The sequence below is a fragment of the Calypte anna genome, chromosome 1 (genome assembly GCF_003957555.1).
Source record: "Calypte anna isolate BGI_N300 chromosome 1, bCalAnn1_v1.p, whole genome shotgun sequence".
In the NCBI taxonomy this organism is placed as follows: Eukaryota; Metazoa; Chordata; class Aves; order Apodiformes; family Trochilidae; genus Calypte; species Calypte anna.
The window spans coordinates 14,687,092-14,703,125 of record NC_044244.1 but is presented as its reverse complement, the minus strand read 5'-3'; the positions used below and the strand labels follow the sequence as shown (position 1 = coordinate 14,703,125).

At 38.6% G+C, this 16,034-nt stretch overlaps 1 protein-coding gene across 1 annotated transcript in view; it reads left to right on the top strand.

Moving 5' to 3' along the window:
- LRRK2 (leucine rich repeat kinase 2) overlaps positions 1–14,453 on the top strand; it is a 63,184-nt gene extending 48,731 nt beyond the window's left edge. Inside the window, exons 42-51 of the mRNA XM_030461527.1 lie at positions 604–774; positions 2,476–2,576; positions 3,161–3,355; positions 4,156–4,349; positions 4,655–4,727; positions 5,549–5,733; positions 6,535–6,687; positions 7,426–7,634; positions 10,418–10,492; positions 11,961–14,453. Coding sequence (XP_030317387.1) covers positions 604–774; positions 2,476–2,576; positions 3,161–3,355; positions 4,156–4,349; positions 4,655–4,727; positions 5,549–5,733; positions 6,535–6,687; positions 7,426–7,634; positions 10,418–10,492; positions 11,961–12,082 — 1,478 coding nt within the window. The 3' untranslated portion in view covers positions 12,083–14,453. The remainder of the gene's footprint in view (positions 1–603; positions 775–2,475; positions 2,577–3,160; positions 3,356–4,155; positions 4,350–4,654; positions 4,728–5,548; positions 5,734–6,534; positions 6,688–7,425; positions 7,635–10,417; positions 10,493–11,960) is intronic.
- The last annotated feature ends 1,581 nt before the right edge of the window (positions 14,454–16,034 follow it).

Genomic DNA, 16,034 nt, shown 5'->3' with positions numbered 1-16,034 from the left:
TCTTCAAAATCAAGGAGTTCTCCTAAGAGAGAACAAATTAAATTACATACATTCATTGTTTGGGGTTTTTTTCTGTCTTGTCTTACTATGGTTGTTGTGTTACTGAAATTGTTCTGCTAAAATTACTTGGTTTTATTTTCAGTAATACATAGGTAGGTCTCAATTTTTTTAAACACAATAAATAACTGCCCTATTCCCTCACTTTAGAGAGAACATGGCAGCATCCATTTTAAAGAACTGAAACTGTAAGTTTGAAAAATGTTTTGGAAATCATGGATGAAGATGTGGCTCCAAGTGTTAAATGTCAGGCCTTCAGTAAAAACTGCAGACTTGCCATTAATTTTTGTCAGTCATTGCTAAATTAATTATTTTATGTGTAATTTTTTAGAATCTGTATTGCTGATGTACTGTCCCCTTCCTTTATACCTGTTGCTGATATTTTTTGGCGTCTGACACATGCAAAATATTGCCAGCCCAGAAATAGTGTGCCATTTTTGGCTTACTTCCTGTGACATTTTCAGCAATAAGTGTTTGCTCTTAAATGGATAAAGATGCCTTCAGCTTGGTATGAATCATAGCTATTAATGAATTATTTATTTTCAGGATTTCGAGCACCAGAAGTTGCCAGAGGAAATGTCATTTACAATCAGCAAGCTGATATTTATTCATTTGGCTTGCTGCTTTATGACATTTTAACAGAAGGAGGAAGAATAATGGAAGGCTTGAAGTTTCCAAATGAATTTGATGAATTAGCAATACAAGGAAAGTTACCAGGTATGCCTTGTATTTTAAAGCTTTAACACAGAAGTGAGCCATTTGTCCTGCCTCCTCCAAAAATATCACATTTTGTGTTTTATGTTCTATCTGTCAGTGATCAGAGGAGGAAACTAACCAACAGCAATTTTTTATTTCACATGGTCTGGAAATAGTGATATTCAGGCGTATTATCAGTATCACACTGGTTATAATTTCACTGTGATTTCAAGGGCTCTAGCAGGTTCACAGTTCACAAAGAAATTTTATTTTTGTATGCCTGGAACTTTATCCATACCTAGTTAAAATGGATATTGCTCATGCACTAAGATAAGCACAATTACACTTCTATTCTTTGTATCATGATGCAATGTGTTAAAAAATACATCTTTTTTAAAAAAAAATGCCACTCCCTTACAGGACCAGCCACTTGTAAATGTTTTTAATAGGAATTCCCTTTTAATTTTTCAGGAGTGTGAAGTCCCTGCCCAGCTGCATAACATTCTGTCCATATTTCAATATGTAGTTGTTGGCTGCTGGAAGGGAGATTAAGTAGGCTACCAGGCTGGGCAAGATGTAGTCAGCTGTACAGTGTAACTCAGTATTTTACCACTTCTGTGTAAAGAGCTGTTGTATTATTCTAGTACTACAAGCTTGATGTGTGGCATTCATACTTATTCACTACAGTAGTAGATATAGTCATGGAACTTTCTTTAAGACTGAAAATTCACTTGGCCTAGGAAATGGCAGCAACTGTACCATTTAGTCTGGCATGACTTCTCATTAGGAGAGACAGAGTTCATACATTGTCTGCTTCTTAAGGAGAATAGTCCAGTTCATAGCTCAGACAGTTTAAACCCTCTCCCTAAAGTGGCCATCCCAAGAACTGATGACTAAGTATTTCCTGAATGCAGCTGCCCTTTGGGCTGTTTTCTGTATTAAAAGCCCTATAAAATAATCAGAAATAGGAATTTCTGGAGATAATAGGGGCTGGCTTAGCTCACAAGTAAACAGTGCCTGTGATTTGCTGAACAGGGTATGTTCATTTATAGGTATTTATCATTAATGTTACCTCAGCCTAATGTAGGACTGTAATATCTGCTGTGGATTATGATGAACTAAAAGGAAAGGCAATACAGTCACCATTATTCATGAGTGATTTGTTCCTAGATAGGTCAGCAGATACATATTCAAAGCACTGAGTGGACACTTAAACTTCCATACCTCATAAATACTTCTTGGAACTGTTTATCTAAATTGCTATAAATTTTATTGGAAGTTCATCTGTATTCCATATACTCTATTCCATATACTTTGTCTGTATTCCTTATCTCTTCCAAACACAGAAGAATAAATGTGAAGAAAAGTTTTCATCAGAACTGAGAAGACTGCAGACTGAAATGATGTTCCCTCGAATGGTCAACATTAATTAAAACACAACTCACACATATCTGTGATTCAATCCCCTATATAGAGACATTAAGAAGAAGTTAAAGTAAAATCCATTTGGTTTAACTGCTTTTAATGAGCATTTATTGCTCTAGCACTTATGGCAGATGAGCAATTCCAAGCTGTTCATGCTGACATTTTATCTAAGTGTGATATTTCTTAGAGCAGCTCTGTAAAAAGTTAAATGAATTCTTAAACTAGGAAGAAAGTTATTCAGAACTCTCATTTCTGGATTAAAAGAAATGAGAAAATAATGTAAATTTTACATTTTAGATCCTGTCAAAGAATATGGATGTGCCCCTTGGCCTAAAGTTGAAAATTTAATTAAACAGTGTTTGAAGGAAAACCCTCAGGAACGACCAACGTCTTCCCAGGTATTACCTAGTGTATTTATTCGTACTTTGGAGAGAAATGATACCCTGAAGTTTTTGCACTTTCTAAAAAGAATGGAACATTTAAGTTAATAAAAGGCATAATTTTTTTCTGGTCATCTCTGAAACTGAAACAGACATGGAATATTGCCTGCTTCTAGCCTGCTATTGTTCCCTGTGTTGCTGTATAGTGATTGTAAGGAAACAGGATCTGGATTACTTTGTGGTCTTTACTATTCAAAAGTGCTATGCAAAAAGACTGTTATATTGAAGGAGTGTGGTTAGCCTACACCCTTTCATGCCTGTGACAGGAGGAGCAGCAGCCTGGATTTGAAGGCTATCATCTCTTATAATACATCACATTGCTCTTTGGAATGGGTGAAATTTTCAAGCATCCCTGAACCCCATTGACTTCCTGAAATTTTAACAGAAAAATAAAAGTCAACACAAAGTTGCTCAGTGGACAAAATACTGAGATCACCCGCTGAGATGTCCATATCCAATAGAACATTCTTATCCAGTGCTTGTTATTTATCACTGTACAAGACATTGTTGTTACCATGTGCATACTGTGGCTTTCTTTGTAGGTTTATGAGCTCTTGAATTCTGCAGAACTTATCTGTTTGATGAGGCATGTTTCAATACCCAGTACATCCACAGCAGAGTGCATGGTAGCTGCCAATCAAAGCTGCAAGAAGGCAGGAGTCTGGATAGGCAATGGGAACACAGAAAAAGCACAGCTTTCGTTTGTAAACCTGAATACAGATGGGCATACTTGTGAGGTACGTGGGAAGGCTGCAATTTATTCTTATTTTTTGTCACCCAGATGTATTTCAGAAGAATTAACTGCATTTTAACAGCAGGATATTACTTCTAGAAAGCTAAGGTTTGAGAGGACTCAGAGTGCTCAATAGTGTGTCATCACTGTACGTGTGCCATCTGGCCTCAACTTTCTCATAATACTCTTTCTAGCTTACACCGTCCAGCTTTTATATTTCATTTTTATACATCTCTGTCCTTTGCCATCAGGAAGAGGAAAAGGCTTTACCTGGGCTTGGTGTGCTGTGATGAACATGTATGCAGAACATACTCATCATCATCAAAGTTGTTTAGGTTTTATTTCCATCTACTATCTGTTGACTATGATGCAATTGAATTGGTAGAGTTGGTATAAAGTAAATGGCTTATTTTTCTAAAATTAAAATGAGAAGAAGTACTGGACCAGTACTTTTATTTTTAGTGACAAATGAACATATATTGCAGTGTAGTTTCTGATTACTTTGAAACCCTCATTAGAATAGAGAGAGTATTTTTTTCAGCATTCAGCTTAGAGATTTTCCTGTGTTGTGTTTGATGAGTCCTTCCAAATACTTTGAAGATAGATGGTATCATTGAAGATGTATTATGCTAACAGGGAATTTGGGTTTTTTATGAGGAGGTTAGGCCTTGGGTCTGTCCAGGATCCATGATATTTTTTTATTATTTTTATTACCAGCTTTACTGGTAACTTTACCTGTTACTTACTTTACCCTTACTGAAACCATAACCATGTTGTGTTTCTTTTTTTTTTTTTCTAACTCAGGATATTGCAGATAGTAAAATTTTAAGTTTGGCCCTAGTGACCCTTCCTACTGAGAAAGAAAACTGGATTGTAGCAGGAACCCAGTCTGGTTCTCTGTGGGCAATTAACACAGAAGATGAAACAAGAAGGCATCGTCTACAGAAAATGTCAGATTCCATCACTTGTTTATACTGTAATTCTCTTTCAAAGCAAAGGTATAAATTAATTTTAAGTATTTTGGGTTACATTTTGAAAATATGACAAAAAAAAAGATGTTAGATGTTCAGAAAATTACATCTGTACAAGTATGCAGTTCTGTTCAGACAGAACATGTAACCTATATTTTCACTTAATGTTGCATCCAGTGTGACTGGAGACTACTTTCCTCACCACAGGTGGTTCTGTTTGCTTTTCAGTGTTTAATGAAACTGCTGAAATACCCAAGGCATTGAAATACCCATTTAAATTTTTCTTACCTGATTGAGGCATTACTAGAATTCATTATTTTATTTTATTTCAGCAAACAGAAGAATTTCTTCTTGGCAGGCACAGCTGATGGCAGACTGGCAGTTTTTGAAGACAGAGCAGTAAAGGTAGACTTGTTCTTTGCTGTGTGTTCTACAAAATACTATCATTATTTTGTGAAGCAGCTACCAATAGTAGCTTTGTTTCCTGCAGTATATTTTTTTAATTGCTTCTCTAAAACTAAAAATATTTTTTCTTCTACACTCCTACTGGAGCTGCGAGTGTTTTAAACTATCTGTTTTAATGATAGAGTTAAGAGGGGAAAATGATTTCTCATTATAGGAGTTTGAAAGGCCTGGCAAACTGACTAGAGGGTGATATTAATGGTTGTAAGAATATTCTAAGTTTAAATCTCCTTTATTTAATGCTGTTATAGTTCCTTTTTCTTTTCATTGACACTAAATTTTCATAGAATAGGTATCTTCAAAAAGGCAGTGTCATTTAGATTTTCTGTAGGTCATAGTTTTGCTCACAGAAAAGATAAAGAAATGCTGGAAGCTGTTTGTATCAGCTGGTTCCTGAGGGTTAGGTCCTGACCATATGAACCTTATATCAGTTATAGAATTGCAGTGCACTGCAGAACTAGAGTATGGTCCAGTGTGAGATTTCATCAAGGTGTGGATGTGACTTTTAATCCAATTCTTGAACTGTGCCAGAGGTTGCAGAAAGTGTCAGTCCCAGCTCTGTCCTATTTCCACTCACACAGCTGTTCCAGTGGGACACCTACAAGGAGACTACAGTGCTTTTCAGTCTCTGACATGCTAGAAAGATAGTATAATTGTCCAGAAAATCTAGCTGTGTAAATTTAATTCAGCAGACTGTGGTCTTGTTTTAACAGTTTCTGAATGTCTGTACACTCCTTTTTTCTAATGTATATTTTTTCTTGCAGTGTAAGGGTGCTACACCTTTGAAGATATTAAGTATAGGAAATGTTAGCACACCACTCATGTGCTTAAACGAATCCTCAAATTTATCTGAAAAAAATACAATCTGGGGAGGCTGTGGAACAAAAATCATTGCCTTGACTAGTGATTTCTCTGTTCAAACACTCATTGAAACAAAGACAAGTCAACTGTAAGTTTTTTTAATAAGTGATGTTATTAGGCTCTTACTGTTTTCATTAAAGATTTCTGGCAGTACTTTGATGTCTTGTTCTAGAGCTCATTCTTTGAGTTCTCTTGTTTCTTTTTGTTTACTTCCATAACACGGATGGAGTACAATGTGCATTATGAAAAGGTCAACAAGTAGTGTTTTACATGTCCATTGCTATTTTTAAACAGGGGACACACATTTATACTATTTAAAGGATTTATGAAGTCAGTATTTCTTCAGAAAATGTATGTTTGCAACTGATTAATTTTTCTCCCCTGGATGCATTCTCCAGGCCCTGATTAATTTATTTAGGATGATACTCACCTACTTAGCATAGTATTTGTCCTTTCATGTTTATCAGTATGACAGTTAACTAAATCTCATTGCTGCTTTTTAGGCTTAGTCATCTTTATGTTGAGTGACCCTTCTTTGTGGTCTTATGGGCCCTGTAAGATTTATCAAGTGTCTACAAACATTGAAAGAGTGGCAGGAGAAAGGTGGAGTTTGCCCTGCTGTAATGTGAGCATATGTGATTTGAGTAAATAGATGGAAAAGGTTTATTAATAAGTTTTGGGCATTAATGCACCTCCAGGGATATCATAAGCATAACTCCATTAATATGAGAATTTATGTTGACCTGTAGGAAACCCTTTCCTAATCCAGTTCTGCTTGAAGGCTAAATGATTCTCTAAGAGTTAGAAGGAAGCTAATCCCACTCATAACAGTCAAGTTTTTCTGCTAGATATTTTCTTTGTATCTAACTGGAGTTCTTCTTTCTTCTAGATTCTGTCATAATGCATACAGTGATGCAAATATTATTTCAATAGCAATAGACAAATCCATCTATTTGGCAAAGAAAAATAGCCATTTTGTGGAAATCTGGGACAGGAAGACAGAAAAACTTTCAGAATTAATTGACTGTGCACATTTTCTTAAGTAAGTATTTTATTTCAGGTTGCTGGCTCAATGCATAGAAAGCTGAATATTAGATTGTTTTCTCTAGCATAGTGCCTTAATCTGCTGAGTTAAGGGATTTGCCCAGTTCTTTGAGCACATGGGGAATTCTTTCCTCCCTTTTGGCACAGAACTTCAGAATATCCCATGAGACTCTCTGATTTTTAAGACCCTTATTATATTTCACAATTTGTTTTTGATGTCAAGGAGTTTCATTTAACTCTGTTCAAGAGTGAAGAAAGTCTTTTGCTGTCCTTCAGGTACTAATGCTTTTGCATCCCGTTATGTCCTGCATCTCCTGAGTAAGAATGTCTTCTCTCTCCAGTGCACAAATTCAGTAGAAGATCAGAGTAGTACTAACAGTGATGGTAATTTTCATTTGCATTTAAACTGTGTCTCTCCCTTAATGTGCCACATGCATTTCATTTTAGTGGTGTGATTAGAAGCAGCTCTAGGTATGCTCCTCCCACTTTGCAGGGACATTATTCTCCTGCAGACTGATAGAGAACAGAGATGTATACCTGCCTCCTATTTAAAGGCCTTTTGAAGCTGATGAGCCAGTCCAGTAGGTTTTTTTCCTTTTTTTTTTTTTTCAAGTTAGTCAGCTGACTAGCTTGACATTTTTGCAACTTCTCTTCAAGAATGATTGTAAGGGTTATTTTATCAGTTGTGTAATAGTGTGCCAGTGGACATTAATACAAATTCTCTCTGTACTTGTAGGGACAAACCTGAAAAACTAAATAAGGAATCAAAACAGAAACTGGCTTATTCTGCAAGAGTGAAGACAATTTGCCTGCAGAAAAATACTGCCCTGTGGATAGGGACAGGAGGAGGACATATCTTGTTGCTTGATTTATCAACACGTCGTCCTGTACGAGTTATAGACAACTTTTGTGATTCTGTTAGAGTCATGATAACAGCTCAGCTAGGTAAGTAAAACCATCAAATGACAAGTACTTTGAAATCAGTGCCAAGTTTAAGATTACTGCCTGCTGTCTGGCATAGTGTTCCAGGAACAGATTAGCATGTTTTGTTCATTCATGCTGTTCCAATGCTGTCATCTTCAGTCACTGTCAGACACTCTGGTGTTAGCTGAATACCAGCAGCTCTCCTGCCTGCACCCACAGCAAACAGCAGCTCTTCCCTGACTTGCCACTGGCCATCACATGGACATGCCCCATCTCCACTGCAACCTTGTGCCATGCTTCAGCACAGCTCTCTTGTCTTCTCTCCAATAGTCTTCATCTGGGCCTGTTTGCCTGTGTTCTTTCACCATCTTAAGACCTACACTTCTTGCTTCTTTGTCTTGGAGCTTGTTAGGTTTCAACACCTTTTCCTTAACTGCTTATTGCCTAGTTTTGCTCTCCCATCTTTAATCAGGAATGATTCTTCTAGGTGTGGGTCACGGGCAGATGACAGCAAAGCTGGGAAAGTTCTACAGGTTTGGACTCGGGGTGTAGGCTGGTACATATGTGCTGTCCCTGTCAGCAGGACCAGTTGTTTCAAGCTGCTATAAGCAGACAGTAGTTGTAGGTTTTCAGTGGTAATTACAAGTAGCCAGAGGTCCAGAGTTGGGTGTGGGGCATATCCTGCCTGTTGTAACTTCCTTCACCTGCACACTTTGCTGCATCTCTCCCAAATGCATATCCAGCTCAAGAGCTTGTTGTGCTGCAGCGGTGGGTATGCTCAAAGTAGACATTGTTTCAAAAAGTACTCTGTGGCACAGCATGGGGATTCCCATTGCCTTCCACTGTGTTCTGAAAAAACCTCTGGAGTGCCTTTGTCAGTGTGATTTAAAATGTGTTTCCTATAAAAAAAAATAGACTCTGAAGCTGCTGTTGTGGACTCAGAAACACACTGTACTCCTGATAGTAAACTTCATAGTTGTAAGCTTTGGATGTTTTCTCATTACCATCATGAACCTAACCTGGGGACTGTTTTTTCCTTTCTGGCACCAGAAGTATCTGTACAATTTGCTTATGTTGCTGACAGTGTTTTATGAGTCAAAAAAACTTCATCTTCCTCTGGCATGCTTTTGCCTGAGACAGCAAATTTGTAGAGTCTATTCATTCCTCAGCTGTTAAGAATGACAGGTATAGAGTCCAGATTCACTGGCAGGGTGTTTTTAGCCCTTATGGGTCCTGGTAGCTACAGTATTAGTACTAGAAAGCAACATTTTATTTTTAGCATTTGGTAACAAATAGTTACTATGAAAACAAAATCTCAGCCTCACTTACTACTCCCAAGGATAGGGAAAGTATGTTTTGTGGAATATCACAATGTGGTTTTAAAGGCCTTCAGTCTCTTTTTCTTTTTTTCTAGTGACTTCAGCATTTTTAATCAAAATTTTATGTGAAGCAAGGTTAATACTTCAGGAGAAAGAATTTAGATGCATTTGCACAAACCTCAAGTATGACAAGATTTATACATGCAGTTGATGTGTACTTTTTTCTTTTGATCATTTTGCCCAGTAATTATTTAAAAGGGTTGCTTTTTCCTAAATTCAAAGAGTTTGTTTTAACTGGGATTTTCACTTCATGTGAAAATGGAACTGAGGCTACTGAGCAATTCTTTAATACTAATGCATTATTTGTGTGAAATAAAGGAGAATATACTGCAGGTTTCCAGAGGGAAAGAAAAATCTCTTTGCCTTGCAGACATCCTGGGGGAGCCACTAGAAGCATTTGATGATTCATAAGGAATGTGTCATGAGGGATGCACTGCAGTGTGGTCAGACAAAAATTCCAAGACTGTGGCTTTCCCAGTAAGCCATACAGCAGTCTATTTATACTCCAGAAACTGACCCCTTCCTTATCTTTTCTTTGGGGGAGTGTGTAAGACTTCATGTCTGAAGTGTTGTGGGGAGGTGTGGGGCACAGTACTGCAGCTGGGGTGCCTGCACACAGAGGGCTGTTCCTCCCCTGCCCTGATCCATGACCCAGGAAGCTCATCCTGTATTTCTCTCCTGGCCTACAGCCAAGGGCTTGATGCTGTCCTGATGCCAGTAGGACAGGGAACTGTTGTGGCAGCAGAACATGTAACAGCTTCCATCTATCTTACAAGATTTTTATAAGCATGTCTGGTTGGGAATAAGCTAGAAGTTGATACTGAAACACTGGCATATTCAGCTTATCCTTCTGTGATCACACTCCTGTCTTTCCAGTCTTTTTGTTTGTTTGCTTTGTATAGACACTTTCCTATGACCCATCCCCTATTTCTATTTCCCTGCTAATTCTTTTTTCCTACATATGTGTCATTGTTATTTTAAAACACTTTTAATTAGTTTGTATCATATTTGGTTGTTTTGGCTTTTTCATAACCAAGTTTATTACTGGTTCTTGCTGTTTCTGCTGCACACTGGGATGACATTTGCAGCCTGTTCCTTCACCATGACATCTGCTTCCTGTGACTCTGCTACCCTTGCTTGTGGCATATAATAGGGTGCTTTGTTCTTAGGCTTGTTCAGCAGGCTGCCTGGATGATCCAGTACTTAAGCTTTTGAACCCTGATAATCCCCTACCTTAAATGGAGACATGAACTATGTTCTTTTCATGTCTGGCTTTTTCATGGTTATTGATTTTGAAGAAAGGGTCTAGTTGACTGAACTCTGCTTTCTGCCCTCATAGTGGCATGATGTCATCTACTCTTTCTGTCATTACATTACAAAGTTCCAATTAAAATTAAAATTTACCATTTTATTTCTTTGAATAAGGGAGTCTGAAGAATGCTGTTGTGGTCCTGGGATATTGCTATAAAAGTGACACCGAAGACAAAAAATATCATAAAGGTACCTGAACTATGTTTTATTGATTTCTATTATTAGTGGAGTAGACACTCTTTTGCTTGACTGCTCACTGAGAGTGGAGAGTTGATGACCTCAGTTTGAAATTATTTCACTGAAACATCATTATTAATTATTGCTCTTGCATTATTAGTTATAGTTCTTGCCTGGAAATGCAAGCTAACAGTAACTTCCAAAAGAGGAAGCCACTATTTCAAATATATAATTTGCTGGAAAATTGTATTTGGAGAGTAAATGTCATTGTCTAATTCGATAATCAAATAGGTTTCCAGACTCTGTGCTAGGACAGGAATCCTCAATGTTTCCATGGATCATGTGGATGAAGAAATAGTGAATGTGCTTTTCAGATTTGGAGACAATTCTCAGTTAAGACAAAACCACAAGCACACTAAAGGACAGAATTAGAATTCAAAACGACCTTGAGAAACAGAACAAATGGTCTGGAAGGAAATAGGATACAATTCAGTAAGGACAAATGCAAGACCTTTTACTTAATTAGGAATGATGCATTATACCAACATGAGGACATGGTTGGCAGCAGTGCTGCAGAAAAGGGATTATAATTGGTCACAGGCTGAACATGAGTCATCCATGTCACAGTGCTGCAGCAGAGGCAAACACCATCCTCACACCCAACAAAAAATGGTGTCTGTAGGACATAAGATAATCCTTACACTCTGCTGAGTGCTGATCTGGCCTCTGCTGGATGAGTACATCCATCTGGGGCACTGCTGAATTATTGGGACTATTGGGAATAGTCCAGAGGAGAAATATGTAACCTCGGAGGAAATGCTGCAGGAATTTAGGTTGATTACTGTAAATAAAGCTTAGAGAGAACATGATAGTAGGATTCAGATATATGAAAAAGGGGAAGGGAATAAAGACTTCCACATATTCCCTGTGGGAAGGATAAGGACTGGCCAGTTTCTGTTACAGGAAGAGAGACATAGGTCAGATATCAGGAAAAGTTTCCTGACAATTAGGATAGCAAAGCACTGGAATAGGAATATTTTAAAAATCTCAATCTTTGTTTTTTCCTAAGAACAGTTACAGTTGATTCTCTGATCAATGCCCTACTTCAACTTTAAGATATCCCAGCTTAGTTGACTCCTCAAAATGTGGCAATAACAGTATAGAGTTCTGGGTGGCAAGTGTAGATGAGCATACTGTTTGAAGTCAAATAAGAATCAAACTGACAACAATGGCTCTATGTTCTGATTCCCTGATTATTACAATAAGAACACCTATTTCCTTTTTAGCCTTTTATTGTATTTAAGAGTTCCAATAATTACACAGAGAGAAAGCAGAGACTTTCAGAAACCTTTAGGTTTTAGTTTGTGAGCACCATGCTTCACTGAGGCAATTCATGAATATTCCAAAGAAGCACATAAGCAAATCCAATTATAATTATGCAATAATTCTTCTCTGTTGAAGTTTTCATTTTTTTTTCCAGAATTACAATCCTGTGTATCAGTGTGGGACATTAACCTGCCCCATGAAGTGAAAAACCTGAAGAAACATATAGAAATGAGACAGGAATTAGCTGAAAAAATGAAGAGCTTTTCTTTGGACTAAAAGTTACCCTGCAAATGCCATTCTCTTTTCTAGTCCTCCATTCTAACTTAGTGTGCAACATTTGCAACTTCTTGTTATTATCTGAAACTTCTTGTTATTATCTGAAAACCAAGAAGAAAATTGCCTAGAGAGAGGCTGTTGGTATCCAGAGAGTGCCAGCAAAAAAGAAGGATAATCTATTTGTAATATTTGAAGACACAGAAAACTACTAAGTATTTCTGAATCTAGAGTGTTATCATGTATCTGTTTCCTTGTGAAATTCTGCTCTCAGCTCAACTTCAGTATAATATAGTTCATCTGGTTTTGATCCCAGTTAAACTGGGAATAAGCCAGACTATAAGTGACTCCCATTTACTTCACTATCGCTACTAAGCTGTTGCTGTAATAAGAAGCAAAATTTAAATCTCTGTGTGTTTATTGCAGTTCACATGTATGAGTTTGCTCTGATGATTCGTGGTTTAGTATTAACTCAGAGCTCATGAAAAGAACCATTATATTTTATATAATAGCAGTGTTTAAAGGAACATATAATGACTACATGACTCCATGAAAACAACAGGAAGAATAATCTTTATTTCTTCCATGAATAATTTTTTCTATTGATCAGAAAAATAATAAATTGTGCTACAATAATAAAATAGCTCAGAATTCAGAATTTAAATGCACTGACAGGCTTCTGCAAGTTGATATCCTCTTGCAGTACTGCAGTCTGCCTTGTTCTAGGAACTGTAGTCACATTGCTGTGAACATTATCCTTCACATGTGTCTGTTGTACAGCTCACTAGGAAAAGCCAAGAGACAGCACAGGGTGAAAGCTCTGATATGATCAATCGTTTACCAGCAGTCCTGGCTAACCAGGGAGGTCCCAGTTGACTGGAGGTTGGTAAATGTGACCTCCATCTGAAAGAAGTGCCAGGGAAGGATCTGGGGAACTACAGAGCTATCAGCCTGACCTTGGAGCCTGGGAAGGCTATGGAGCAGATCATCTTGAGTGCCATCATGTGGCACATGCAGGACAGCCATGTGATCTGGCCCAGTCAGAGTGGGTTCATGGAAGGCAGGTTCTTCTTGACAAACTTGATCTCATTTTATGACAAGATGACCCACTTAGTGGATGAGAAAAAGGCTGTGGATGTTGTCTATGTACACTTCAGTAAAGCCTTTGACAGCTTCACAGAGCATTCTCCTGGAGAAACTGGCTGCATGGGCATTCTCTTCACTGTGTAAAAAAAAAAAAAAACAAACTGTCTGGCGGGCTGGGTCCAAAGATTTGTGGTGAACAGACTTAAATGCAGTTGGCAGCTGGTCACCAGTGGTGTTCCCCAGTGCTTACTGAAGGGGCCAGTTCTGTTTAATATCTTTATTGATCATATGAGTGAGGGAATCAAGTGCACTCTTAGTAAGTTTGCAGGTGACACCAAAGTAGGCAGGAGGAGTGATCTACTTGAGGGCAGGAAGGCTCTACAAAGGGACCTGGACAGGCTGAATTGATGGGCCAAGGCCAATTGTATAAAGTTCAGCAAGGCCAAGTGTTGGGTCCTGCATGTGGGTCACAACAACCCCATGCAATGCTACAGGCTTGGAGAGGAGTGGCTGGAAAGCTGCACATGGAAAAGGACCTGGGGGTTGTGGTTGACAGTCAGCTGAGTATGAGGCAGAAGTGTGCCCAGGTGGCCCAGAAGGGCAACAGTATCACAGCTTTTATCAGAAATAGTGTGGCCATTAGGACTGGGATCATCCCCCTGTCGTGGGCACTGGTGAGGCCACACCTCAAATCCTTGTTCAGTTTCAAGCTCTTTACTACAAGGAGGACATGGAGGTGATGAAATGTGTTTGAAGATGGGCAGCAAAGCTGGGGAAGGGTCTAGAGCATAAGTCTAATGAGGAGCATCCGAGGCAACTGGGGTTGTTTAATCTGGAGAAAAGGAGGCTGAGCACAGACCTTATCCCTCCCTACACCTACTCGAAAGGAGGTTGTAGTGAGGCTGGTTTCTTCTACCAAGTAACAAGCAACAGAACAAGAGAAAAAGGCCTCAAGTTGTAGTTGTACCAGGTCAGATTTAAATTGGATGTTAGGAAAAATTTATTTCCATAAAGGGTTATCAGGCACAGGAACAGCCTGCCCAGGGAAGTGGCTCCATCCCTGGAGGTATTTAAAGGCTGTGTTAATGTGGCACTTTCAGACATGATTTACTGGTGGACTAGGCAGCGCTGGGTTTATGGTTGGAATCAATGATCTTCAAGGTGTTTTCCAACTTAAAAGATTCTGTGATCTCAATGCTGCTACAACTTGTACAACAAAGAAAGAAGCATGCTACTGTAGCCAGAGCACTAGATCTTAGTCCAATCTACTGGTTTGCTTAGCTCAATCAAAAAAAAAAAAAAAAAAAATAGGGGGGGGGGAGAACTTTCCCTTTGATATTTTAAAAAAATGCAGTTTCCACTTATTCTTGTTTTAATTTAAATCAATATTTTGAAGGTAAGTAGGGGACCCTTGAGGTGTGCAAGAATTGGCTACCTCTCCACGTAACTACTAGGATTTGTTGCCATACATCTTCAGTCAAGAGATGCCTTTTGCTGCTCTCTGTTCAAGCTGCTGCTTACAGCCCACATTGACTTCCTTTAAGTTTGTGCCTTACTTCTGTCCATCAGAAGGCAAAATGTAATTTTCTTTTTTTTTTTTTAATACCAAAAGAAGCTATAGGGTTCTCCTGAAATCTCAAGTAGAGTATCCAGAGCCATTCCTGAGTTTATTCCTATGGAGCTGAACAAGGTTGAGCAACCAAAATAGTTCTCAATTCCATTTTTACAGGGTTGAAGTCATATACTAGGACAACATCATTTATTGTGTCCAACTGTATTGTTGTTGTGCTTTCTGCCATTTGTTGAGTGCATACTCAGGATTCCTTGCAGGTATTCACCCCAGATTTTATGTATGCTTGTATTTTGCATACTGAGAATAATTCACTATTTATATGGGATTTTATAACTCAGAAAATATATATTATCTTCTAATGCTTTTAAAAAACAGAACATATATTGTGATTATGTTTATTTATGTCATTTTGAGCTGTAAACCTTAAACTTTTTTTATTAAAACTGTGCTTTGTTAAGACCATAGTCTTTCTCATTACTGTGTGCCATTTTTATGGAGTTTAATCCCATACATCAGGATGATTCGAGATCCCAGTTCTGTGGGGTGTGTTCACACAGCTGTATTCCCACTTACTCTCTGCATCATGGTGCACATCTTGAGCCCTTTTCCTTTCCCCAGCTGGTTTTCTGCTCAGTGCTGCTTGCAGCATTTCCCAGAGACAGGAGGTGACCTGCAAGCAGCATTGTCCCTGCAGTTGTTAAGTCAAGTCACCTCTTCAGAGACTCCATAGAAACACATCCTCTGCAGACTGAGTCTGACCTACGTGGTGGGTTTTACAGGGAGAGCAAAGAATGAGAGTAACCACAGCTAACAAAAGACAGGAGGTGACTACAGAACTCACCAATTGGCCACTGCTGCATTATCAGTGAGAGGGTAAAATTCTCTGAGTGGTATCACACCATGACTATTTAGCCACACAGCAGTCATTCAGATGAAGCACAGTGGTCCACTGCAGCCTTCCCAAATACTTTTTAGTACCAGTCAGTGCCTCTTGTTATACTGTGCTGTTTGATGCCCTCCTGAGCTCTTGCTGCACAGCTGAACAAGTGTGGCATTTCTTGGGAGACAATAGTGACAGAGCCCATCCCACCAAATCAAGTGGACAACCCTCAGCAGCTCACTCTTTCCTGAGTGGGGCAAAACTGTGAAGAGGTGGCTGCAGAGTTGTTTGCCTGGAAGATTGTAAGTGTGCAGTTCCAACTGAGGAGCTCTGAGGGACTGGTGCCTCCTTCCCAGCTGGGCCATGTCACCAAGGGGAAGGACAATGCTTGCCTGTGACAGCCATTTAAACCTGAG